This window comes from Scyliorhinus torazame, chromosome 22 (assembly GCF_047496885.1).
Source record: "Scyliorhinus torazame isolate Kashiwa2021f chromosome 22, sScyTor2.1, whole genome shotgun sequence".
Classification (NCBI taxonomy): domain Eukaryota; kingdom Metazoa; phylum Chordata; class Chondrichthyes; order Carcharhiniformes; family Scyliorhinidae; genus Scyliorhinus; species Scyliorhinus torazame.
The window spans coordinates 43,177,189-43,205,153 of NC_092728.1; the positions used below are offsets into that span (position 1 = coordinate 43,177,189).

Below are 27,965 nucleotides of genomic sequence, written 5' to 3' on the forward strand. Positions count from 1 at the left end.
CCCAACTTGTCACAAGTAAGAAATTGATTGGAATGTAAATGATTGGAATGTCGGTGTGAGGATAACAGGAATGTTATCTGATTGCTAGGCTGTAAAGGGTGATTTCCCTTGGGATCTGGACTGAGGCTTCAGCATTTCACCCCATTTATTAATGACTTGGATGAAGACACAGAAATAAAATCGACAAATAGATTGTTGGTGTTTAGCTCAAATGGGGCTGGAATACAGAATGGGGGGGGGGGGGGGGGGAGTTACGCTCCAGCTATGAAGCTCTGAAGTACTGTGATCAGGATTGGTTACTGCACTGACGCCTTGAGTATTGGTCAAAGGTTAAGGTTATGAAGGCATTCATAGACTAGGATCGAGTATAAAGGTTGAGGATCGATCTAACATCGGGACTTAAAATGTTTAAATGTTCGGGTCGATAAAGAAAAGTTCCCTGTGGTGGGAAAATCCCGAACAAGGTGGCATTATCTTACAATTAGCGTCACACCACTTCATACTGATGTCATGCAAAAGATTAGATATTTGGAATTCTTTCTCTTTGTAATCCACGAATTTTGGGGGACAATCGGAGCTTTCCAGGATGAGACCAATATGTTGCAATGTTTCTTTCTGGGTTTGATGGCAAATGCCCTGTTGTGAATGTGGAAGCCAATGTACTATAGTACTTCCCGACGATCACAAGGGCAACTTTCAATGTACTATAGTACTTCCCGACGATCACAAGGGCAACTTTCAATGTACTATAGTACTTCCCGACGATCACAAGGGCAACTTTCAATGTACTATAGTACTTCCCGACGATCACGAGGGCAACTTTCAATGTACTATAGTACTTTCCGACGATCACAAGGGCAACTTTCAATGTACTATAGTACTTCCCGACGATCACAAGGGCAACTTTCAATGTACTATAGTACTTCCCGACGATCACAAGGGCAACTTTCAATGTACTATAGTACTTCCCGACGATCACAAGGGCAACTTTCAATGTACTATAGTACTTCCCGACGATCACAAGGGCAACTTTCAATGTACTATAGTACTTCCCGACGATCACAAGGGCAACTTTCAATGTAGTATAGTACTTCCCGACGATCACGAGGGCAACTTTCAATGTACTATAGTACTTCCCGACGATCACGAGGGCAACTTGCAATGTACTATAGTACTTCCCGACGATCACAAGGGCAACTTTCAATGTACTATAGTACTTCCCGACGATCACAAGGGCAACTTTCAATGTACTATAGTACTTCCCGACGATCACGAGGGCAACTTTCAATGTACTATAGTACTTCCCGACGATCACGAGGGCAACTTTCAATGTACTATAGTACTTCCCGACGATCACGAGGGCAACTTTCAATGTACTATAGTACTTCCCGACGATCACGAGGGCAACTTTCAATGTACTATAGTACTTCCCGACGATCACAAGGGCAACTTTCAATGTACTATAGTACTTCCCGACGATCACAAGGGCAACTTTCAATGTACTATAGTACTTCCCGACGATCACGAGGGCAACTTTCAATGTACTATAGTACTTCCCGACGATCACGAGGGCAACTTTCAATGTACTATAGTACTTCCCGACGATCACAAGGGCAACTTTCAATGTACTATAGTACTTCCCGACGATCACAAGGGCAACTTTCAATGTACTATAGTACTTCCCGACGATCACAAGGGCAACTTTCAATGTACTATAGTACTTCCCGACGATCACGAGGGCAACTTTCAATGTACTATAGTACTTCCCGACGATCACGAGGGCAACTTTCAATGTACTATAGTACTTCCCGACGATCACAAGGGCAACTTTCAATGTACTATAGTACTTCCCGACGATCACAAGGGCAACTTTCAATGTACTATAGTACTTCCCGACGATCACAAGGGCAACTTTCAATTTACTATAGAACTTCCCGACGATCACAAGGGCAACTTTCAATGTACTATAGTACTTCCCGACGATCACAAGGGCAACTTTCAATGTACTATAGTACTTCCCGACGATCACAAGGGCAACTTTCAATTTACTATAGTACTTCCCGACGATCACGAGGGCAACTTTCAATGTACTATAGTACTTCCCGACGATCACGAGGGCAACTTTCAATGTACTATAGTACTTCCCGACGATCACAAGGGCAACTTTCAATGTACTATAGTACTTCCCGACGATCACAAGGGCAACTTTCAATTTACTATAGTACTTCCCGACGATCACGAGGGCAACTTTCAATGTACTATAGTACTTCCCGACGATCACAAGGGCAACTTTCAATGTACTATAGTACTTCCCGACGATCACAAGGGCAACTTTCAATTTACTATAGTACTTCCCGACGATCACAAGGGCAACTTTCAATTTACTATAGTACTTCCCGACGATCACAAGGGCAACTTTCAATGTACTATAGTACTTCCCGACGATCACAAGGGCAACTTTCAATGTACTATAGTACTTCCCGACGATCACAAGGGCAACTTTCAATTTACTATAGTACTTCCCGACGATCACGAGGGCAACTTTCAATGTACTATAGTACTTCCCGATGATCACAAGGGCAACTTTCAATGTACTATAGTACTTTCCGACGATCACGAGGGCAACTTGCAATGTACTATAGTACTTTCCGACGATCACAAGGGCAACTTTCAATGTACTATAGTACTTCCCGACGATCACGAGGGCAACTTTCAATGTACTATAGTACTTTCCGACGATCACGAGGGCAACTTGCAATGTACTATAGTACTTCCCGACGATCACAAGGGCAACTTTCAATGTACTATAGTACTTCCCGACGATCACAAGGGCAACTTGCAATGTACTATAGTACTTCCCGACGATCACAAGGGCAACTTTCAATGTAGTATAGTACTTCCCGACGATCACAAGGGCAACTTTCAATGTAGTATAGTACTTCCCGACGATCACAAGGGCAACTTTCAATGTACTATAGTACTTCCCAACGATCACGAGGGCAACTTTCAATGTACTATAGTACTTCCCGACGATCACGAGGGCAACTTGCAACGTACTATAGTACTTCCCGACGATCACAAGGGCAACTTTCAATGTACTATAGTACTTCCCGACGATCACGAGGGCAACTTGCAACGTACTATAGTACTTCCCGACGATCACGAGGGCAACTTGCATGACCGTCCTGATCCAAGAGTGTCAAGAAATATGGAACAAAGAACAGCAATTGAGTTTAAAACCAAAATCAGCCCAAATCTAATGCAATGACAGAACAGGGTCAAGGGGCTGAATGGCCTCCTCTTATTACTGTGTTCTAGATCAGACCAGGGAGAACACGAATGCAATATTCAGGATTTTACAACAAACCAACACTTTTCTTCAGTGCCAGACAATCATGCCCATTGAACCTCCCTCCATCCAGACACTGACCCCTTCCATCCATCCAGACACTGGTCCCACACTCCATCCTGACACCGGTCCCCACACTCCATCCTGACACCGGTCCCCACACTCCATCCTGACACCGGTCCCCACACTCCATCCTGACACCGGTCCCCACACTCCATCCGGAGAGTGACCCCCTCCCTTCAGCCCGACATTGACTCCAACCTCCATCCGGACCATTGATACCCATTCCTCACTCCATTTGGGCCACTGATACCTACCCCCAACTCCATCCGGACATTGGCCCCTTCCTCCATCTAGACCACTGATACCCACCCCATCACTCCATTTGGACTCACTCACTCTCTCTGGGCCAATAACCCTCATTCACCTGAACCTTAATCTTCATAACACTGGACAGGGCAAATTGGCAAAGTTAGTCTGTGAAATTAGTTTATCGAATGGCATTTGAGACAGTTTCCCAGTACAATGGGCGGGATTCTCCACTCCCGCGCCGAAGTGCCCACGCCGTCGTGGTTCACGACGGCGCGAAACGGCCCCTATCCCGACCGATTCAGGGCCCGAAAATGGGCTAGGAGCGGGGCCGCGTCATCTATACGCACCAGGCCTCGTTGCCGCGTAAAGGCGACGCTGCATACATGACGCGGCCGACGCCGCATAACTGGCGTCACCCGCGCATGCGTGATTCCCGTCCTCTCCGAGTCCGCCCCGCAAGAAGATGGCGGATGGATCTTGCGGGGCCGCGGAAGGAAGGCGGTCCTCCTTCAGAGAGGATGGCCCGACGATCGGTGGGCACTGATCGCGGGCCACCCCACATTTGAGGTACCCCCCGGTGCAGGATCCGCCCCCCCCACCCCGCAGGCCGCCCCCCAGCGTTCCCGCGCTGTTCCCGACGGCAGCGACCAGGTGTGGACGGCGCCAGGGGGAACCCGCCGTTTTGGGCTGGCCGCTCGGCCCATCTGGGCCTGAGAATAGCAGGGGTGCCGGAGAATCGCCATTTTGGGTGTCTCGGGCGATTCTCTGGCCTGCGGCCCGCGGAACTCGACGGGGCCGTTCCCGCCGCTTGGGAGAATCGCGGGAAGGCGTCGGACCGGCGTCGCGGGAAATTTTGGCGGCCCAGGCGATTCTCCCAACCGGAGCGGGAGTGGAGCATCGCGCCCAATATGTCATGGAACTAACCAGGCATAAAACTATTTTACATTTGGATTGTGTATTGAGCTAGGATTAATGTGTAACATCATAGTAAAGGACCATATGGGAAGAATGATCATAATATGATAGAATAACACATAACGGTCAGGATTTTCAGCCCTTTCCCATTGGCAGGGTCTTTGGTGGATTCCCTTGTATGTCTTGTCATTGCAAGTGCACATCTAAATACTTCTTAAATGTTATGAGGGTCTCTGCCTTCACCACCCTTTCAGGCAGCAAGTTCCAAACTTGCTGCCTGAACCCCCGCACGCGATTCCCCGGAAACCAGCGGCACGCGATTTGCACCGGGCCGCTCGGAGACCAGGGGGTGACCACCAGGGTTGCCTCCAATGGGGTCTGGCCCGCAATCTCCCCCCCCCCCCCCCCCGGGCCTACCTCCTTCTGAGCGCGGCCCCAGAACACCGGCTCCATGTTGGTGAGGGGCCGGCGTGCATAAGACGTTCCCCACGCATGCGCAGTGTGGTGCGGCCCAACTGCGTATGCGCAGGATTGGACTGCCCCAACTGCGCATGCTTGATTTGGCGCGGTGCCCATTTGGCGCCGTGTAAGGACGCTGGAGCAGTGTGAACCGCTCCAGCGCCGTGCTGGCCCCCTGTGGGGGCAAGAATAGGTCGTGTCTGGGCCCTGTTTACGCCATCGTGAAACGCGATGGCGTTCACGACGGCGCAAACACTTGGCCTCAATATCAGAGAATCGCCCCCTGTATCTCACTCTGCACCATGTCCCAATTGGCCGATTATCCCCAAGTCAAATTTTTAATTCTCACCCCCACGTTTAACTCTTATTACAGCCACTCCCCATCCTATCTGCAACCTCCTCCAGCCCTCTCTTGCTTCAACAATTGTGCCATTCGATTGGAAATTGTCAACATATTTCCATTATTTACAAAGGGTGGGAGAGAAACCGGAAAATAACCACAGCCCTGTGAGAGCAACCTCAGTTATGGGGAAGTTCCTGGAATCTGTTATTGAGGACAGAGCAAACACGTGGAGAATTAGGAACGTCTTGGAGAGAATGAGCATGGATTTTTCAGTCACGTCTGACTAATCTGGGGCGAAATTCTCCGTTATCGGCGCAAAGTCCGCCTATCGGCGCCAAAAACGGCGCAAATCCGACCTTCATCACGCCGCCCCAAACGTCGCAAAGTCTCCGGCCCGGAATGGGCTAGCAGCGACGTGACGGGATCTGCGCTCGCTCACGTGCTTCACGCCGTGCAGCGTCATACACGCCGCACGGCGTGAAGGCTCATCAGGACGCGCTGCTCCCCCCCCACCCGACCGGAACACCCGACCGGGATGGCTGGCCGCCGCTCAGCCCCGAGGTTCCAGTCACGGGATGTGGAGGCGCTCTTGGACGCAGTGGAGCAGAGGAGGGAGGCCCTGTATCCCGGGCACGGCCGCAGAGTTGCCCCACGCCACAGCCGGCGTCTGTGGAGGGAAGTGGCAGAGGCCGTCACCGCTGTGGCCCTGACACCACGGACAGGCACCCAGTGCCACAAGAAGGTGAACAACCTTGTCAGAGCAGCCAGGGTGAGCCTCCCCCCTGCCCGATATCCATATCCCCCATATCCCCCCTCCCCCATATCCACCCTCCCCCATATCCCCCCTCATCCCCCTCCCCATTATCCCCCCTCCCCGTATCCCCCCCTCCCCCATATCCCCCCTCCCCACCCTCCCCCATATCCCCCCTCCCCGTACCCCCCCTCCCCATAGCCCCCCCATATCCTCCCTTCCCCACATTCCCCTCCCCATATCCCCCTCCCCCATATCCCCCCTCCCCCATATCCCCCCCTCCCCCATATCCCCCCCTCCCCCATATCTCCCCCCTCCCCCATATCTCCCCCCTCCCCCATATCTCCCCCTCCCCCATATCTCCCCCCTCCCCCATATCTCCCCCCTCCCCCATATCTCCCCCCTCCCCATATCCCCCCTCCCCCATATCCCCCCATAACCCCCCTCCCCATATCCCCCTCCCCCACTCCCCATATCCCCCCTCCCCCATATCCCCCTCCCCCACATCCCCCCTCCCCCATATCCCCCCTCCCCATATCCCCCCTCCCCCATATCCCCCCTCCCCCATATCCCCCCTCCCCCATATCCCCCCTCCCCACCCTCCCCCATATCCCCCCTCCCCCGTACCCCCCTCCCCCATAGCCCCCCCATATCCTCCCTTCCCCACATTCCCCTCCCCATATCCCCCTCCCCCATATCCCCCTCCCCCATATCCCCCCTCCCCCAAATCCCCCCCTCCCCCATATCTCCCCCCTCCCCCATATCTCCCCCCTCCCCCATATCCCCCCTCCCCCATATCCCCCCTCCCCCATATCCCCCCCTCCCCCATATCTCCCCCTCCCCCATATCCCCCCCTCCCCCATATCTCCCCCCTCCCCCATATCTCCCCCATATCTCCCCCCTCCCCATATCCCCCTCCCCCACTCCCCACATCCCCCCTCCCCCACATCCCCCCTCCCCCATATCCCCCCTCCCCCATATCCCCCCTCCCCCATATCCCCCCTCCCCCATATCCCCCCTCCCCCATATCCCCCCTCCCCCATATCCCCCCTCCCCCATATCCCCCCTCCCCTATATCCCCCTCCCCATATCCGCCTTCCCCCATTTCCCCAAGTGAATCCAGCCCTAACCTTAACCTCTGCAATGCACGCGCAACCGATGGCGTGCATTCATATACCTGCCTAACACTGTTGCCTTTTACCCCTGCCACCACCCCCCACAGGAGAAGCGCGCACACAACAATAGGGAGCATGTGAGGACTGGAGGAGGCCCCGCTGATGAGGGGCCACTGACCGAACACGAGGAAAGGGCCCTGGAACTGGCTGGCGGACCTGATGACCGGGAGGTTGCTGATGCAGAGGTCGGGGGCGTACTAGCAAGTGAGCCACCGACAGCCCGTCCCCATATCCCCCCTCCCCCATATCACCTGATCACTGCCTGCGTGTCTAACCATGCATGCTTCATTGTGTATCGCAGGATCAAACGTCGATGCACCCATCCCCGCAGATGCAGACCGCCCGCACGATGCCCCTCGGAGACCATGGGAGGCGGAGAGACCCGGACCCTCCGGCATGCGACGCTCGCATGATGCCCCTCGGAGGCCACGGGAGACAGAGAGACACGGACCCTCCGGCATGCGACGCCCACATGATGCCCCTCGGAGGCCACGGGAGACAGAGAGACACGGACCCTCCGGCATGCGACGCCCGCAGGATGTCCCTTGGAGACCACTGGAGACGGAGACGACGCCCCCGTCTCGTGCGCGTGCAGCGACGCAGACGTGTGCCACCCAGCGACGAGAGGGGCAGCCACAGGCCACCATCACAGCCGAGCCAGGACACCACTCCACAGGACACCACTACCCAGGACACCCCTAGCCGGGACAGCACTACCCAGGAAAACGAAATACCGGACAGTGACACAGAGTGGATGGGTGGAGACGAACCACCACCCCAAAGTGCCATGGACTCAGAGTGGGACGAAGAGCACGACACAATGCCACTGCTGTCACCAACACCCTCCACCATCGCAGAAACACTCACCTCGGTTGGGCACTTTAGTGATGAGGCGTCTGGTACACTCACTGGTGCGCACAACACAGCCGTCCCGGTACAGCAGGTGGAGGTAGGAGCAGCAGAGGGGCCGGGCGGTCGGAGGGCAGCCCAGCCCAAGCGAACATCTGCTGCCCAGATGGATCCCGGGTTCCTGGAGTTACCACACCCACACATAGATCCGATGCAACCACCGACCCGGAGACGAGCGAAGAGGGTGACGGCCGGCTTGCGGCGGCTGCAGTCGCAGGTGGAGGAGTCCACCCGCGTCCAGGAGCTGGGAGTGGTGCCGGTCATACGTGCCACCCAGGCCGACACCGCACGGGTGGCGTGCGCGGTGGAGGCAATGGGTGCGACGGTGTCAGACATGGGGAACGGTTTGCGAGGCCTGGGGCTTTCCGTGCAGGCGGCGTCTGTGGCCCAGGACATGGCTGCCCTCTCACAGGAGGCCATGAGCCAGTGCCAGCGCCAAATGGCAGAGGCGCTCAACGCCATGGCCCAGTCTCAGCAGGCCATGGCCCAGTCTCTGCAGGCCATGGCCCAGTCTCTGCAGGCCATCGCTGAGGGCATCGGCGCCATTGGCTGTGTGCGAGCTGGCGTCGCACAGTCACAGACAGGGTTTGCCAACCCCCTGGGCTCCATGGCTGCAAACCTGCAGACCCCTGTCGATACCAGCACGGGCCTCCAAGACTGGCAGCGCCAGATGTTGGGGGGGGGGGGGCGTCGGATGGCCAGTCCGTTCGCATCCCCCACCCATGTAGAGGCCTGGGGGCCATCGGGCACCCCGAGGGAGGAGGAGGTGCTGTGGTCCGTCCCGGGTCCCCCTGTAGGGGAGGTCCCGGAACACCGCGACACCACGGACTCCCCCCTTCCATCCCAGGTGCATTGGGTGGGCAACTAGCTGGACAGGCTGGCAGCTCGCCATCCCAGTCGCCCGGGCCGCAGCCTGGCCCATCTAGGCCAGGACGTCCCAGGAAACGGCCGCCAAAGGGATCCCGTGTCAGAGGGCAGGAATCACAGGAGTCCACCTCCAGTTCTGCTGTACCGTCTGGGGAACCACGTAGATGTAGTCAAAGGGCCCGTAAGGCCAAACAATTAGACACTGAGTAAGTTGGCACGGATGCAGGGCACAGATGAGTTTTAGAGGCTAGGGCACGTGCATGAACTCCTTTGGTTATTAAAGTGCTCTGTCCAAAGCGTGCGGGGGTGTCATGTACATTGAGCGCAAGTGTGTGTGTGTGAGGGGTGGTCTTACCTCAGCCCCAGGTGAGTCTGCCCCCTTCCCCCTGGGCCGCCATCAACATCCCCCCGGGCAGAGGACGGGACCGTGCGCTGCAGTGTCACAGCCGCATGCAGGGATGGTCCGGGTGGATGGTGGTACTGCGGCCATGGGTCAGACATAGTCCAACGATGTGGAGCCAGGAGCTCATCGCAGGGCGGGTTGTCAACATCCTCCATGGCTTGCGATAGACACGCGTCCACCCGCAACTGTGTGAGCCCAGCCCGTTGTGCCGCAGGTGGATCGGCAATGGGGGGGGGGGGGGGTGGTGTGCATGCGGGTGGGGTGGGTGGGATTGGGGAGGGGGGTGAGGGTGCTGGATGGGTGGATGGGTGGGGGTTGTGGGTGGTCGGTTGTTGCCATGGTGTGCGGTCTGTGGCCGTACTACCCGATTCCCACACCCATCTAGTCAGTGAAGCGGGCGTCTATCAGTCTGTCCCGTGCCCGCTGGCCCAGCCGGTAAAGGTGGACAGCCACCCGCCCGTGTCTACCCCGTCTGCCCTGACCATTGCCCCCATCCCCCTCATCTGGGGAGGACTGCGCCTCTTCCTGCTGCTCCTCCACTCCGCCCTCCTCTGCCTGCGGCACATCGCCCCTCTGCTGGGCTATGTTGTGCAGGACGCAGCACACCACAATGATGCAGCCGACCCTATCTGACCGATACTGGAGGGCGCCCCCAGAGAGGTCCAGGCACCTGAAACGCATCTTCAGCACGCCAAAGCACCTCTCTATCACTCCCCTTGTCGATACATGGGCATCACTGTAGCGGTTCTCTGCCTCATTGCGTGAGTGTCCACGCCGGACGGCGCAAAACGGCCCCTATCCCGACCGATTCAGGGCCCGATAGTGAGCTAGGAGCGGGGCCACGTCATCTATACGCACCAGGCCTTGTCGCCGCGTAAAGGCGGCGCTGCATACATGACGCGGCCGACGCCGCATAACTGGCGTCACCCGCGCATGCGTGATTCCCGTCCTCTCCGAGTCCGCCCCGCAAGAAGATGGCGGAAGGACCTTGCGGGGGCCGCGGAAGGAAGGCGGTCCTCCTTCAGAGAGGACGGCCCGACGATCGGTGGGCACCGATCGCGGGCCACCCCACATTTGAGGTACCCCCCGGTGCAGGATCCCCCCCCCCCGCAGGCCGCCCCCCAGCTTTCCCGCGCTGTTCCCGACGGCAGCGACCAGGTGTGGACGGCGCCAGGGGGAACCCACCGTTTTGGGCTGGCCGCTCGGCCCATCTGGGCCTGAGAATAGCAGGGGTGCCGGAGAATCGCCATTTTGGGTGTCCGGGGCGATTCTCCGGCCTGCGGCACGCAGAACTCGACAGGGCCGTTCCCGCCGCTTGGGAGAATTGTGGGAGGGCGTCGGACCGGCGTCGCGGTAAATTTTGGCGGCCCAGGTGATTCTCCCAACCGGAGCGGGAGTGGAGAATCGCCCCCAATATGTCATGGAACTAACCAGGCATAAATCTATTTTACATTTGGATTGTGTATTGAGCTAGGATTAATGTGTAACATCATAGTAAAGGACCATATGGGAAGAATGATCATAATATGATAGAATAACACATAACGGTCAGGATTTTCAGCCCTTTCCCATTGGCAGGGTCTTTGGTGGATTCCCTTGTATGTCTTGGCATTGCAAGTGCACATCTAAATACTTCTGAAATGTTATGAGGGTCTCTGCCTTCACCACCCTTTCAGGCATCACCCTCTGGATAAAAAGGTTTGTCCTCACATCCTCTCTAAACTTCCTGCCCCTTACCTTAACTTTATGCCCCTGGTCATTGATCCCTCCACTAAGGGGAAAAGTTTCTTCCTGTTTATCTATGCCCCTTATAATTTTATACATTTCAATCATGTCCCCTTCAGTCTCCTCTGTTCCACGGAAAACAATCGCAGTCTATCCAACCTCTCTTCATAACTAACACTCTCCAGCCCAGACAACATCCTGGTAAATCTCTTCTGCACCCTTTCCAGTGCTACCACATCCCTCCTGTAATGTGGATTCCAGAACTGCAACAATAAAGTAGTTGTGGCCGAACCAACATTTTATACATGTTACCAGCATAGCCTCCTTGCTCTTAAACTCTGTGCCTTGGCTAATAAAGGCAAGTAAACCATGTGCCTTCTTAACCACTGCATCCACCTGCTCTGCCACCTTAAGGGACCAGTGTACACGCGCACCAAGGTCCCTCTGATTCTCAGTGTTTCCCAGGATCCTGCCGTTTATCATGCATTCCCTTGCTTTGTTTGTCCTGCCCAAGTGCATCACCTCACACTTATCCAGATTGAATTCCGTTTGCCACTGATCAGCCCGTCTATATCCTCCTGTAATCAAAGGCTATCCTCCTATTTACCATCCGCCATTTTTCGTATCATCCACAAACTTACTGATCAACTCTCCTGCATTCATATCTAAATCATTTGTATAAACCACAAACAGCAAGAGCCCCAACACTGATCCGAGGGACCCCACTGACAAACACCTCTCAACCATCATCCTCTGCTTCCTGCCACTCAGCCAATTTTAGATCCAATGTGCCAAATTTCCTTGGATCCAATGGGCTCTTACTTTTTTTGCTATCCATGTGGGACCTTATCAAAAGCCTTGCTGAAGTCCAAGTAGACTACACCAAAAGCATTTCTATCATTTACACACCTGGTCACCTCTTCGAAAAACTCGATCAACTTGGTCAGATATGATCACCCCTTAACAAAACCATGCCGACTGTTCTTGATTAATCCCTGCCTCTCCAAATGCAGATTAATTCTGTCTCTCAGAATTGCTTCCGATAGAGTCCCCACCACTGAGGTTAGACTGACGGGCCTGTAGTTTCCTGATTTATCTCTTCCTCCCTTCTTGAATAATTGGCTATCCTCCAGTCCTCTGGCACCTCTCCTGTGGCCAGAGAGGAATTGCAAATTATTGCCAGCGTCCCTGCTATTTCCTCCATTGCCTCACTCAACAGCCTGGGATACATTTCATCTGGTTCTGGAGATTTGTCTACCTTTAAGTCTGCCAAACCACTCAGAACCTCCTCCCTGTCTATGTTAATCTCTTTAATTTTATCCCAGGGGCGAGATTCTCCGACCCGGCTCGCCGGGGGCTGGCGTGAGTCCCGCCCCCGCCGGTTGCCGAAGTCTCCGGCATAAATTAAACCACCTACCTTACCGGCGGGACAAGGTGGTGCGGGCGGGCTCCGGGGTCCTGGGGGCCGCGGGGCGATCTGGCCCACGATGGCCTGGCCCACGATCAGGGCCCACCGATCCGCGGGCGGGCCTGTGCCGTAGGGGCACTCTTTCCCTTCCGCCTCCGCCACGGTCTCCACCATGGCGGAGGCAGAAGAGACTCCCTCCACTGCGCATGCATGGGAAGCTGTCAGCGGCCGCTGACGCTCCCGCGCATGCGCTGCCCGGAGATGTCATTTCCGCGCCAGCTGGCGGGGCACCAAAGGCCTTTTCCGCCAGCTGGCGGGGCGGAAATTCATCCGGCGCCGACCTAGCCCCTCAAGGTTGGGGCTCGGCCCCCAAAGATGCGGAGCATTCCGCACCTTTGGGGCGGCGCGATGCCCGTCTGATTTGCACCGTTTTGGGCGCCAGTCGGCGGACATCGCGCCGTTTCCGGAGAATTTCGCCCCCGATCTCTATACCCACATTGTGCCTCTCGCGAGTGAACACTGACACAAAGTATTCATTTAGAACCCTATCCTCCAGCTCCACACACAAATTAGCACTGTGATCCTTAATGGGCCCTACTCTTTCCCTCATTTCCCTTTTACATTTAATGTATTTACAAAACAACTTAGGATTTTTCTTTATTTTACCTGCCAGTATCCTTTCATGTTCCCTCTTTTCTCTCCTAATTTCTTTTTTAAGTTCACTCTAGTAGATTCCATAATCCTCTAGGGCTTCTGCTGTTTTCATAGAATTTTTTCATAGAATTTACAGTGCAGAAGGAGGCCATTCGACCCATCGTGTCTGCACCGGCTCTTGGAAAGAGAACCCTACCCAAGGTCAACACCTCCACCCTATCCCCATAACCCAGTAACACCACCCAACACTAAGGGCAATTTTGGACACTAAGGGCAATTTATCATGGCCAATCCACCTAACCTGCACATCTTTGGACTGTGGGAGGAAACCAGAGCACCCGGAGGAAACCCACGCACACACGGGGAGGATGTGCAGACTCCGCACAGACAGTGACCCAAGCCGGAATCGAACCTGGGACCCTGGAGCTGTGAAGCAATTGTGCTATCCACAATGCTACTGTGCTGCCCTCAATATCTGCCATAAGCCTACCTTTTTCTCCTTTTCCAATGCTGTATATCCCTCAATATCCAGGGTTCACTGGATTTGTTGGTCCCACCCTTTTCTTGATTGAAACATATTGGTCTTGTACGCGTCCCACTGTGCAATCACAGATTTACCTAAAAGTACCTGTTCCCAGTCCACTCTGGTCTTATTAAAATCGACGTTCCCCCAGTTTAGCAATTTAATCATAGGCCCATCGTTGTCCTTTTCCATAATAATCTTGAGCCTAACGGAGTTATGATCATTGTCTTCAAAATGTTCCCCCATTGATACTTCAACCACTTGCCCAGTTTCATTACCGAAAATTAAGTCCAGGACTGCCCCCTCTCTTGTAGGACCTTTAACAAAGTGACTTAAAAAGTTCTCCTGGATAGATTTTAAGAATTCCCCTCTCTCTAAACCTTTCACACTATGGCTACCCCAGTTATTGTTAGGGGTATTGGAATCCCCACTGTCACCCTATTACTTTTAGATGTTTCCCTACAGATTTGCTCTTCTATTTCTCTCAGACTGTTAGGGGATCTATAGAACACTCCCAGCAATGTGATTGCTCCTTTTTGGTTTTTAAGTTTTTAAAGGCATAAATTAAAGAGCCTTCTATGCTGTTGTCCCTCCTTAATGCTGTAATTGATTCCCTGATCAAAATTGTGACAACTCCTCCTCTTTTACCTCCTTCCCTGTCTCGCCTGAAGACTCAAGTTTGAGGATGGTATGTGGTGTTGGTAGATCTCCATGGTTTTCCTGATGCATCATGTGTGCCAGTGCATGATGGATGTGGTGGGTATTAAGTTGAGTGTGTTTGACAACAGCTGACTTGTTCCCTCCACTATGTGTAGGCAGGGCCCATGTTTCCCCAATTTTGTAGAATCCATTAATACACTTCCTGGTTTATTGTGAGATTTGTTTCATCTTTGTGGGTATGAAAGATGGACAAAACTTCTTTATGTCCACTGTCATGTGTAGACATTGTAGGCTGTACATGTTGTACGAGAGGCTGGCTCTCGCTACAATGGAGTAGTAATTACAGAATGAATAACCAGTGGGCATGTGTTAATCGTATGTGAATCAACAATGACATCAGGGCCAGAATTCTCCGACCATTGGGATTCTCTTTTCCCGCTGGCAGCGCATCCCACCCATGGGATTCCTGACAGCGAGGGCTGGCTTAAATGGGAAATCCCATTGACAAGCAGCTGGAGTCTAAATCCCTGCCACCAGAGAATGGTGGGCTGCTGAGTAACACGTGGCTGGGGGACTGGAGAACCCAGCTCCGGGTTTCCCTCACACACAACTATCCATTCTGTACAGCTGGCCAATCAGCAGCAGGAATGTTAACATGTGCTGACCTATTACAAATGCCTGACCAATCAGCAGAAAGATCCTGCCCATATTCTCATCCTCCACCTACAGACAATGACCAGAAGGATGTGGAGGCTTTGGAGAGGGTACAGAAGTGGGTTATCAGGATGTTGCCTGGTATGGAGGGCTTTAACTATGAGGAGAAGTTGGATAAACTTGGTTTGTTCTCACTGGAACAACGGAGGTTGAGGGGCGACCTGACTGAAGTCTACAAAATTATGATGGGCGTGGGCAGACTGGATAGTCAGAAGCTTTTTCCTGGGGTGGAAGAGTCAATCACTAAGGGACATAGGTTTAAGGTGCGGGGGGCAAAGTTTAGGGAACAGTGAGATACGGACACCGGAAGTGTAGAAGGTTTTAGGTTAGACGGGCAGTATGGTCAGCACAGGCCTGGAGGGCGAAGGGCCTATTCCTGTGCTGTACTTGTCTTTGTTTTTTCACCTCTCTCACCTGTTTCTCCAGAAGATGGGCAGAGTATGTTGCATGGACTATTGAGTCCTACCAATTCTTCACAGGAACCCTTTGAAGGGAATAAGTGCTCTTTTCAGACCAAAATGTACATAGTATATCCATAAGACCACCTGGGGCAATGTTACCAGGAAATCATGTTACCATGGTCATTTCACCATGATACACCTTCAAATAACATGTATCATTGTTACTCAAGAAAAGAAGGGAGAGGTCACAGGAAAACTACAAAGTGATTAGTCTGACTCCGGTCATCAGCAAAATCCTGGAATCTGTTATTGAGGAAGTGTTGACAATGCACTCGGAAATTCATAACATGATTATGCAGAATCAAAGTGCGTTTGTGAAAGGGCAATCATATTTGAAACATGTGTTAGAGTTTCTGAGGGTTTTTGAGACTTACCAAAGTAGATAATGGGGAATTGGTGGATGTTATATATTTGGCATTTTAAATTGCATTTGATAAAGTGCCACAGAAGCCCAAAGATGTGCAGGTTAGGCGGATTGACCATGCTGAAAAAAATTACTCCTTGGTATCCAAAGGTGAATGGTCAGAAATCAGATATTGATAAACAGGGTTTTTCAACTAGTCAGGTTATAATTAGGGTGTTTTGAGGATCAGTGCCAGAGGTCTCAGCTATTTACAATCTATATTCATGAGTAAGATGAGGGGATTGAGAATGATGTATCTGAGTTTGCTGATGATGCAAAGTTGAGACAGTGAACTGTGAGGAGGATACAGAGAGTCTGTAAAAGGGCAAAGTGAGGTTGAGTGAGTGGGCAGTAGGATGGTAGATGGAGCATAATGTTTGCAAGTGTGAGCGTATTCACTTTGGCAAGCAGTACAGAAAACCGGTAAGAAGCTGTTCAACGTTGGTGTTCTGAGAAATCTGGGTGACCTTGTACGAAAGATAGAGAGTCAGCTGCAGATACGGCAAGCAATTAGGACGATAAATGGAATGCTGGCCTATATTGCCAGGGGACTGGGGTAGAAGAATGGAGAAGTCTTGCCAGAATTGCACAGGGCTTTTTTTGAAACCACGCCTTGGTCTCTATAACAAAGGAGAAGTATACTTGAGCAAATAGCTGTAGATGCTGGAATAAAAATAGAAAATGCCAGAACTTCTCAGCAAGTCAGGCTGCGCCGGTCAAGAGTAACGGATGTCTTCCTCGGCACAGATACTGCTTGGCACACTTTTCTTATTACAGTTAAATATTATGCCTTGGAGACAACGCAGTGAAGGTTCACAAGATTGGTTAGTGACCATCTTGCTAATCCTCCCAATATTTTCCCATTATTCCTCTTTGGGAAGAGGTATATGTAATAATAATGTGAAGGTGTGAAACACATTAGTTGGTCTTGCGGGTGAGAGGCTTGTCCTGTCATGAGTTGACTTATATTCTGCAGCATTCATTTGAAAGAGAGATGGCCTCATTGAAAGCAATAAGATTCTGAGGGAGCTTGGCAGGATAGGTCGAAAGGCTGTTTCCTTTCAATGGACAGTCACTTGTCATTCCATCAGAATAATTTACACTTCATCCCATTGCATCATGGGGACTTACATACCATTCAAATCATTGGACGCACATTACATCGAGGTGACAGACCCATCATTCAATCCAGATCGTTGTCCTTCACTCCATCTGAATCACTCTCTCCTCAGCCCAGTCAGACATCTAAACCGTCTCTCCATCTGGTCGCTCACACCATCCGCATGTCTGACCCCTCATTCCATCAGCATCTCTCAACCCATTCAGATCTCTGACCTCTCACCTTATCCAGACCTCTAATCGCTCATGCCATCTGGAAAACTGATCTCTCACTCCATCCTGAGAACTCACTCCTTCCGGATCTCTGACCCCTCTCCCCATCCGGATCTCTGACCCCCTCACCCTGTCCGGATCCCTGACCCCTCACCCTGTCCGGATCCCCAACCCCCCACCCCATCTGGAGCTCTGACCCCTCACCCCGCCTGGAGCACTGGTCCATTTGTCTCATCTGGATCACTAACCCCTCTCTCCATCAGCTCCATGGTCCCCTCATTTCATCTGGGCCAGTCTCTCTTAATCCTAGCCTGACCTTTAGCTCCTGACCCCAGCTTGACCAGTAAACAGCCAGATAGAAACCCCCAGTGGAATTAGTCGCCATCGCCTAACCATGTTGGACAACTAACTTTCAGGTCAGGCTAGTAATCACTAATCCCGATTGAGCACTGCCTCATCAGGCAGCCCAGTCTCTAACCTAGCTAGATTATTACATCCCAATCCATCAGAAACATTAACCTGAACCAAACCAGGCCATAAACTCCTCAACTAACATGACAACTGACCCTTCACCCTGTCTGGCAATTGATCTCCTAATCATTCAGACCACTAACTCCTGACAAAAAGGAGGGAGATAGGAAAGCCGGGGAGTGAGGGAGGGTGGGGAAGGGTGGCAGAGGGGGGAGGTATTTGGAGGTAAGTAGGTTGGGAGGTAAGTGAATGGGAGAATGGAGTTGAAATCAGCCATGATTGAATAGTGGAGTGGACTCGATGGGCCGAATGGCGTTACTTCCGCTCCTATGTCTTATGGTCTTATGGACATGATGAGGCTGGGAAGTACTCAAAGAGATTCTCAAGTGGGAAAGTTAATGGCTTCATTCATCTATCAATTGCTTGATGTTGCAACGCCTTTTCCTGAGTTTGACCAGCTTTCCCCAAGGTCTGTCACTGCCCAGCTCCGAGTAACAAAATGTTCCACGTTTACTGGCGATCAGATTCACAATGTTTCAGGAATGGTAACTTCATTCTCTTCCCACGTCCGATGCACAACAGGCCAGCGGGAGATTGAAATCTTTCACTCACACCCATCCCATTGACTGGGAATGGGAATTGGGACGGGAATAGGATGAGTGAAGTGTGAAAATAGATTCCCGGGGAGCATATTGAAGCTGCAGTGAGTGGCATGGTTGGCAGAGAGTGTGGTGACAGTGGGCATCATCCTGGTGCCACAGGGTGGGTTCAGGTCCGATGAGAGGAGGACTTGGTCCAGCTTTCAGACGAGCTGCGGGCTGCTTTTTTTTTTTGCACAGCTCCAGTGTACGGCTCTCATTCTGCCGCTGATTACACGTAGCCTGATATTGATCACGATGAAGCACGTGGAATGATAAATACACATTTCGTCAGGTACCACTCAAGACACCGTAGATGCTTAAAGCATAATGTTAGCCATGTTCATAATGGAGAGAAATGTGTTCACGTACAGATATCTACGGACATGTAACAGTTGGGAGTTGACACAAAGGCAACAAACTAACCTTTGACTCCTTTTCTTCCAGGAGAGTCTCCAGCTTCTTCTGGGCTGCCCGGCCCTCATGGTCATTGCTCACCACCAGAATGATGTGTCCCCAGCGGAATCGCCTCATCATTTCAAACCAGACCTGAGCTTGATGGGAGTATGGTGGCACAGTGCGCAGAAAGGAGAGATGGATACTCTGTGGGACAACACAGGGTCAGTAAATAGAAAGCGCCTCCCTTCCAAGCAGAACTCCTCCCTCCCCCAGTCACAACCCCATTCACATCCAGCTCGCCAGGCACAGACAGCACCTTTCACCAGTCATAGATTCCTCCTCCTCACTCACAGCTACCACCCCCCCCTCCCCAGTCACACAGTCCCCACTCCTCCCCAGTCACACAGACCCCCCTCCTCCCAGTCACACAGTCCCCCCTCCTCCCCAGTCACACAGTACCCCCTCCTCCCAGTCACACAGTCCCCCCCCCCTCCTCCCCAGTCACACAGTCCCCCCCCTCCTCCCCAGTCACACAGTCCCCCCTCCCCAGTCACACAGTCCCCACTCCTCCCCAGTCACACAGTCCCCCCCCCCTCCCCAGTCACACAGCCCCCTCCTCCCCAGTCACACAGTCCCCCCTCCTCCTCATTCACACAGTCCCCCCCTCCCCAGTCACACAGTCCCCCCCTCCCCAGTCTCACAGTCCCCCTCCTCCCCAGTCACACAGCCCCCCCCTCCCCAGTCACCCTCCTCCCCAATCTCACAGCCCCACCTCCTCCCCAGTCACACAGTCCCCCCCCTCCTCCCCAGACACACAGTCCCCCCTCCTCCCCAGTCACACAGTCCCCCCTCCTCCCCAGTCACACAGTCCCCCCTCCTCCCCAGTCACACAGTCCCCCCTCCTCCCCAGTCACACAGTCCCCCCTCCTCCCCAGTCACACAGTCCCCCCTCCTCCCCAGTCACACAGCCCCCCCTCCTCCCCAGTCACACAGTCCCCCCTCCTCCGCAGTCACACAGCCCCCCCCTCCCAGTCACACAGCCCCCCTCCTCCCCAGTCACACAGTCCCCCCTCCTCCCAGTCACACAGTCCCCCCTCCTCCCAGTCACACAGTCCCCCCTCCTCCCAGTCACACAGTCCCCCCTTCTCCCCAGTCACACAGCCCCCCCCTCCCCAATCTCACAGCCCCCCTCCTCCCCAGACGCACAGTCCCCCATTCTCCCCAGTCCTCCTCCTCCCCAGTCATACAGTCCCCCCTCCTCCCAGTCACACAGCCCCCCCCCCTCCCCAGTCACACAGCCCCCCTCCTCCCCAGTCACACAGTCCCCCCCTCCTCCCCAGTCACACAGTCCCCCTCCTCCCCAGTCACACAGTCCCCCTCCTCCCCAGTCACACAGTCCCCCTCCTCCCCAGTCACACAGTCCCCCTCCTCCCCAGTCACACAGTCCCCCTCGTCCCCAGTCACACAGTCCCCCTCGTCCCCAGTCACACTGTCCCCCTCGTCCCCAATCACACAGCCCCCCCCCCTCCCCACTCACACAGTCCCCCCTCCTCCCCAGTCACACAGCCCCCCCTCCTCCCCAGTCACACAGCCCCCCCTCCTCCCCACTCACACAATCCCCCCTGGTGTCAGTCACACCATCTGTCAAAGTAAAAATGGGAAAATATGTCATTTGAAACATGGGAGTCTGGCAATACCTGGCCTAAGGCTACATGAGATAATGTAGGGAAAAATCCCACAAAGGGTTAACAGCAGCTGCAAAAGAAGGTTTTGAAATGCAGATAGCCTTTATCAAACAGGCGTTAAGAAAACAGCTTTTGACTGCTATAGCTGTAAAGGGGCAGCACGGTAGCCTTGTGGATAGCACAATTGCTTCACAGCTCCAGGGTCCCAGGTTCGATTCCAGCTTGGTTCTCTGTCTGTGCGGAGTCTGCACGTCCTCCCCGTGTGTGCGTGGGTTTCCTCCGGGTGCTCCGGTTTCCTCCCACAGTCCAAAGATGTGCAGGGTAGGTGGATTGGCCATGAGAAATTGCCCTTAGTGTCCAAAATTGCCCTGAGTGTTGGGTGGGGTTACTGGGTTATGGGGATAGGGTGGAGGTGCTTACCTTGGGTAGGGTGCTCTTTCCAAGAGCCGGTGCAGACTCGATGGGCCGAATGGCCTCCTTCTGCACTGTAAATTCTACGAAAAAAAAAACTGATGGATGTCTTTTAAGTCACAGCACGTGGAACTTTTAGTTATATGGGAAAAAGCAACATTTCGCACCTTCTTTGAAGTTAGTTATTTTAGTAAGCAGCTAGAAAAGAATGGCTAGGAATTTCATTTGAATTGGGTGACAAATGGTCAGGTGTGAAATTCTGCTGACACCAGGTTAATATGGGAAGCTGGAGACACCGTGTCCACGGGAACCGTGTGTAGACCCAAATCGGAGTCAAAGTTCTGAGCTGGGGGCACAATTTGATAATAAAGCAACTTTAGAAATGACAGAAACCAGATGTAACACCCCTCTGGGATCAAACCACTTTTGGACATCACAAGGGAAACAATGTAATCAGAGATCGATGAGCTGAAGTCATGCTCAATCTGAATACATAGTCGTGTTAGAAACAATTCAGATTAAAGGTATCCTGTACAATCAAGAGTAAATAAAGTTGACTTCCGGTGGCAGCTATGGAGGAGTAAGTCGCACATTTGGTGCCTCCCGCTCTGGTCGGACTTTTGGACCTTCCCCCCGGACTTTTTTCCGGTTTTAAACGGCAAATTTGAAGGCTGAGGCAATTGGGCACTGTTTCCACATCGGTGTATGGAGAAAAGGACCAGAAGTGCACGAAATGCAAAACAAGATGTCAGTAACGAGCTGTGTTGAAGCTGCAGCGGGAGACAGTATGGCCGAGTGCCGGACCCCTGGGGTGGCAGCGCAGTGACCAACGGATCCAGTGATGCAGGCCATTCAGGATGTCTTTGCCAGGCAGAAGTGGGAATGCTTGGACCTGATCAAAGAATCAATTGATCGGCTAGAGAGCAGACTGGACGCCCAGGACCGGGCGATTCAGAAGGTGGAGAAGGCGCTGCTTGAACAAGAGGAGCATCAAACAGCAGTGGAGCTGGAGGTGGGGATGCTTCGGGAACAGCAGAAAAGGCTCCTGAAGAAGGTGGAGGACCTTGAGAACCGGTCCCGCCGGCAGAACCTGAGAATTGTCGGGCTCCCGGAGGAGGCTGAGGGAGCAGACGCTGGGGCATATGTGGCGGGTATGTTCGAAAGGCTGCTGGGGGAGGGGGCATTCCACCAACCATTGGAGGTGGACAGGGCGTACCGAGCGCTTGCTAGGAAGCTGCGGGCGGGGGATCCTCCGAGGCCAATGGTGGTGAGATTCCACAGGTTCCTGGACATGGAAGGCATTCTTCGGTGGGCCAAGCGCACGTGGAGTTGCAAGTGGGACAACAGCATCCTGCGGGTGTACCAGGACCTGAGCGTGGAGGTGGCGAGGAAGAGGGCAGGCTTCAACCAAGTCACGGCTATTTTCTTTAAGAAGCAGGTGAAGTTCGGTCTGCTGTATCTGGCGTGTCTTTGAGTCACACATGAGGACCAACATCACTATTTTAAGTCGCCCGATGAGGCGCTGGACTTTGCGAAAAGAAAATAACTGGTGGGAGCCTGAGAACTCTCGGACTTAGAGACAACTTGTTGGCATATATTGGGCCCTTTTGTTTCTGTTTTTCTGTGGGTTTTTTTTCTTCTTTTCTCCCCCTTGGTTTTTGGTGGGTTTTGTTTTTCTGTTGTTAAATTGGCTATGCCTTCTCGTATGTTTTGTGTCTGTTTTTTTCTGGAGCTCTGCTTAGGGAAAAAAGGGGGGGGGGGGGGGGGGGGGGGGGGGGTTAGTCGATTTTTTGGTTCTTTTTCTCGGTAGATGTTGGCAATATCCCTTTTGTATTTTATCTTGTGTGATTTTATTGATGTGCACTTTTGTGGGATGGAGAGGTGCCTGTCTGGGTTTCGGTGGGTGGTGCTTTTGATTTTGTGTTTTCTTGCTGCTGGGTGTTTGTTTGGGGATTGTTGCATGAGGGAATTTGTTTACATGGGCGGGGGGAAGGGAGTGAGGGAAAAATAAGTGGGAGACATCTTGGTGCCGGGGGCGGGGGCCACCAAGCTAGCTGGGTGAGCTAGCTCAGTGAGCTGGGTTGGGTCTTAGAGTAGTGTTGCTGGGGGGGGGTGGGGATTCCAGACCTGGATTCACACAGGCTGATTATGGGAGGGGATTTTAATAGTTATTGACCCAGGCCTGGACCGCTCATGTTCGAGAACGGGCAGGATGCCAGCAATGGCAAAGGAGCTGAAAGGGTTTATGGAGCAGATGGGTGGGGGGGGTGGATCCATGGGGATTTAGGCAGCCGAGGGCCAAGGAATTTTATTTTTACTCCCATGTGCACAAGGTGTATTCCTGGATAGATTTCTTTGTCGTGGGTAGGGCCCTATTGGTGGGGGTGGTGGACACGGGCTATTCGGCAATTACGATCTCGGACCATGCTCCGCACTGGGAGGACCTGCAGGTTAGTATGGATAGCAAGCAGTACCCACAATGGAGGCTGGATGTAGGGCAATTGGCGGACGAAGTAGTGTGCGAGAGGCTGAGGAAGTGCATGCTGAACTACCTGCAGATAAATGATACGGGGGAGGTCTCAGCAGCGGTGGTCTGGGAAGCGCTGAAGGCAGTGGTGAGAGGAGAGCTGATCTCGATCCGGGCTCACAGGGACAGGACGGATAGGGCAGAAACGGACCGACTGGTAAAGGAGATTCTACGAGTGGATAGGAGGTATGCGGAGGCTCCAGAGGCAGGGCTTTTAAGGGAACGCCGGAGGCTACAGGTGGAATTTGTTTTATTAACCACCGGGAGGGCAGTGGAACAGTTCAGAAAGGCGAAGGGGACGATTTAAGAGCACGGGGAGAAGGCCAGCAGGATGCTTGCACAGCAGCTCAGAAAGAGGGAGGCAGCTAGAGAAATAGGGAAAGTTATTGACGGGGACGGGAACTTAGTTGGGGACTCGGCGGGGGTGAGCAAGACCTTTCGGAATTTCTATAGCAGGCTGTACACATCGGAACCCCCTGCGGGGCCGGAGGGGATGAGGCACTTCTTGGGTGGGCTGACTTTCCCAAAGGTGGATGGGGAGCTGGTAGAAGGGCTGGGGGCCCAGATCGGGCTGGAGGAGATAGTGGAGGTTTGAAGGCCATGCAGTCGGGTAAGGCCCCGGGAACTGACGGCTACCCAGCCGAGTTCTATAAAAAGTTCTCTGGAATATTGGGGCCGGTGCTGATGAAGGTTTTTAACGAGGCTAAGGAAAGAGGGGCTCTGCCCCAGACGATGTCACAGGCCATGACCGCGCTCATCCTGAAACGGGACAAGGACCCGGAGCTGTGTGGGTCTTACAGGCCGATTTCCTTGCTGAACGTCGATGCCAAACTTCTGGCCAAAATTCTGTCTTCCAGGATTGAGGACTGTGGGGTTTGTTGACTGGGTTAGGTTGCTATACCGGGCTCCGGTTGCCAGTGTACGCACAAACAGGACGACTTTGGACTATTTCAGGCTGCACCGGAGGAACGAGACAGGGATTCCCCCTCTCCCCATTGCTGTTTGCGCTGGCGATAGAGCCACTGGCAATTTCTCGGAGGGCCTTAAGGGGCTTGAAGGGGTTGGTCTGGGGGGGGAAATCAGAGAGTCTCGCTGTATGCGGATGACGTACTGCTGTATGTCTCAGACCCAATGGAGGGGATGGAAGAAATTATGAGAAATTTAGAGGAATTCGGCCAGTTTTCGGGGTATAAGCTCAATATGGGGAAGAGCGAGATGTTTGTGGTCCAGGCGAGAGGTCAGGACAGGCGACTGGGGGAACTGCCGTTCCGAGTGGTAGGGGACAGTTTCAGGAACATGGGTATCCAAGTGGCGAGGGATTGGGACCGGCTACATAAACTGAACTTGGCCCGGATGGTGGATCAGATGAAGGAGGATTTCCGGAGATCAGATGCGGTCCCGTTGACTCTGACGGGTAGAGTGCAGTCGGTAAAAATTACAGTCCTCCCGAGATTCCTATTCGTCTTCCAATGCCTCCCCATCTTCATCCCGGGGTCCTTATTTAAGCGGATCAATAAGATTGTTGTGGGCTTTCTGTGGGAGGCAAGTCCCCGCGAGTGAAGAGGGTAATGCTCGAGCGGAGTCGGGGGGATGGAGGGCTGGTGCTGCTGAATGTCAGCAATTACTACTGGGCAGCTAACATAGCCATGGTGAGGAGGTGGCTGGTGGGCGGGGGGGGGGGGGGGGGGAGCCGGCGTAGGAGCGCATGGAGGAGGCTTTTTGTAAGGGCACAAGTCTGGGGCATTGGTAACGGCGCCTCTGCCGTTCCCGCCGGCGCGGTACTCCACCAGTCCAGTGGTGGTGGCGGCCCTGAGAGTCTGCGGCAGTGGAGGAGACATGTGGGAGCAGGGGGGGCATCGGTGTGGTCCCCCAATCCGCGATAACCACCGGTTTGCCCGGGGAGGATGGATGGGGAGCGGGGATTGAGAGGATGGGGGACTTCTTCGTAGAAGGAAGTTTCCCGAGTATGAGGGCGCTGGAGGAGAAGTTTGAGTTGGCGGGAGGGAATGAATTCTGATATCTGCAGGTGTGGGATTTTCAGCGGAGGCAGGTACCAACCTTCCCACTCCTTCCGCTGAGGGGGATTCAGGATAGAGTGGTGGCTAGAGGATGGATAGGAGAGGGGAGCGTCTCGGACATGTATAAAGAGCTTATGGGGTCGGAGGAGTCGCAGACCGAGGAGCTGAAGCAAAAGTGGGCGGATGCGTTGGGGAGGGTCAACGCAACTGCAACATGTGCCAGGCTCAGCCTGATCCAATTTAAGGTCATTCACTGGGCTCACATGACATTGGCCCGGATGAGCAGATTCTTTGGGGTGGAGGATAGGTGTGCGAAGTGTGCGGGGGGGCCAGCGAGCCATGTCCACATGTTCTGGGCATGTCCAAAACTGAGGGGATTTTGGCAGGGGTTTGCCGACGCCATGTCCACGGTATTAAATACGAGGGTGGCAATGAGTCCAGAGGTGGCGATTTTTGGGGTATCGCAGGACCCGGGAATCCAGGAGGAGAAAGAGGCGGACGTTCTAGCCTTTGCTTCCCTGATAGCCCGGAGGTGGATATTACTAGCATGGAGGGACTCAAAGCCCCCGAAGTCGGAGACCTGGCTTTTGGACATGGCTGGCTTCCTCTGCCTGGAGAAAATTAAGTTCGCCTTGAGAGGGTCACTGTTAAAGTTCGCCCGAAGGTGGCAACCATTCGTCAACTTCCTCGCAGAGAATTCATCGTCAGCAGAGGGGGGGGGGGGGGGGGGGGGGGTGTTAGGTTAGCGTAGATTAGGGGGTTAATTAATGGTGGGACCTGTTGGGGAGGGAGGTGGTATTTGCACTATGTTTATATTTTCATGTACATTGTTTATATTGCTGCTGTTACAATGCCAAAAAAATACCTCAATAAAATGTTTATTAAAAAAAAGTAGGGTGCTCTTTCCAAGGGCCGGTGCAGACTTGATGGGCCGAATGGCCTCCTTCTGCACTGTAAATTCTATGATCACGAGATTATGCGAAAAATACAGCAACCCGCTCCACTTAAATATTAAATGTCAAGCCATCCAGATTGTTTGGGTGTTCCTTACCTTGTCAGAATATATTGACATACGTGTGGTCAAGCCAATCACGGGTATTCGGTAGAAGCCAGCCGTGTAAGATACGGGAGTTGGGGTGAGGTGGTCACTAGGGCCAGGTGGGTGACTCACCAATATCGCGTACACCTGGGGAGGGGGCAGAAAACACAAACCATACAAAATAAAGTTAAAACATGCAGGAAGCAAGACACCCCCAACGTCACAGCATTATTAACCTGGAGACGTCTCACCCAAATCAACCATGGGCAGAACAGCAATCCTACTTTCAGCCCTCGGTTTGATATTGTCTCATAGATTATCAATCTTTCTCACCTCCCTATTATTAATAACGCTCTTTCCCTTACACCGTTAGGGGCTATTTAGCACAGGGCTAAATCGCTGGCTTTGAAAGCAGACCAAGGCAGGCCAGCAGCACGGTTCAATTCCCGTACCAGCCTCCCCGAACAGGCGCTGGAATGTGACGACTAGGGGCTTTTCACAGTAACTTCATTTGAAGCCTACTCGTGACAATAAGCGATTTTCATTCATTTCATTTCACTTGTCCATAGTGTAGGTCTCTCTCCCATTATTGCCTCAGTTCACAGAATTGTTATGGTACAGAAGGAGGCCATTCAGCCCATCGTATCACCACTGGCTCTCCAAAGAGCATCATGCCTTAGTGCTATTCCCCGGCCTTTTCCCCCGTGCATTATTTCGATTCAAATAATCATCCATTGCCCTCTTGAATGCCTCGATTGAACCTCCCTTCACCTCACTTCCAGGCCGTGCATTCCAGACCCCAACTACTCGCTGTGTGAAAACGCTTTTTCTCACATCACATTTGCTTCTTTTACAAATCATTTTAAATCTGTGGCCTCTCATTCTTAATACTTTTACGAGCAGGAACAGTTTCTGTCTATGTACTCTATCCAGCTCCCTTATGATTTTTGAACATCTATCAAATCTCCTCTTAGCCTTCATCTCGCCAAGGAAAACAGTCCCAACTCTGCAATCTATCCTCATAACTGAAGCTTCTCATCCCTGTGACCATTCTTGTAAACCTCTTCTGCACTCTCTCCAATGTGTTCAAATCCTTTCTATGGTGTGCGGCCCAGAACGGTATGCAATATTCCAGCTGAGGTCTAAAGGCCCTCCTGTTTGTTCCGATCTACTCCTTTGTTTTTCCCTTTCTTTTGTTTCTGCAGTTGCCATTTTGATTCATAGATGATTGATGGGCCTGTGACTTTAAGGCAAAGCAGCTTGTATGTGGCCTGTACCTTTAATTCGAGCAGAGGATTGCAGCAGCAGGTGGCATGTGATGACTCGCTTTGACTGACTTGGCTGGCGGCTAATGATCTGGCTTGAAGTGCTGTGCTTTGCCCGGTAACCAGTGGTGATTGGCTGTGATCTCACT

General features: G+C 53.0%; 1 protein-coding gene across 5 annotated transcripts in view; it reads right to left on the bottom strand.

Annotated features, from left to right (window-relative positions):
* The window catches only part of LOC140399046 (glutamate receptor ionotropic, NMDA 1), a 370,944-nt gene that overhangs the window by 306,506 nt on the left and 36,473 nt on the right, over window positions 1-27,965 (bottom strand). For all 5 annotated transcript variants that reach the window (XM_072488128.1, XM_072488126.1, XM_072488127.1 and 2 more), the window contains exons 2-3: window positions 26,564-26,698; window positions 18,899-19,075 (exon numbers count right to left, since the gene is read on the bottom strand). In XM_072488128.1, the coding sequence (XP_072344229.1) occupies window positions 18,899-19,075; window positions 26,564-26,698 (312 nt within the window). The remainder of the gene's footprint in view (window positions 1-18,898; window positions 19,076-26,563; window positions 26,699-27,965) is intronic.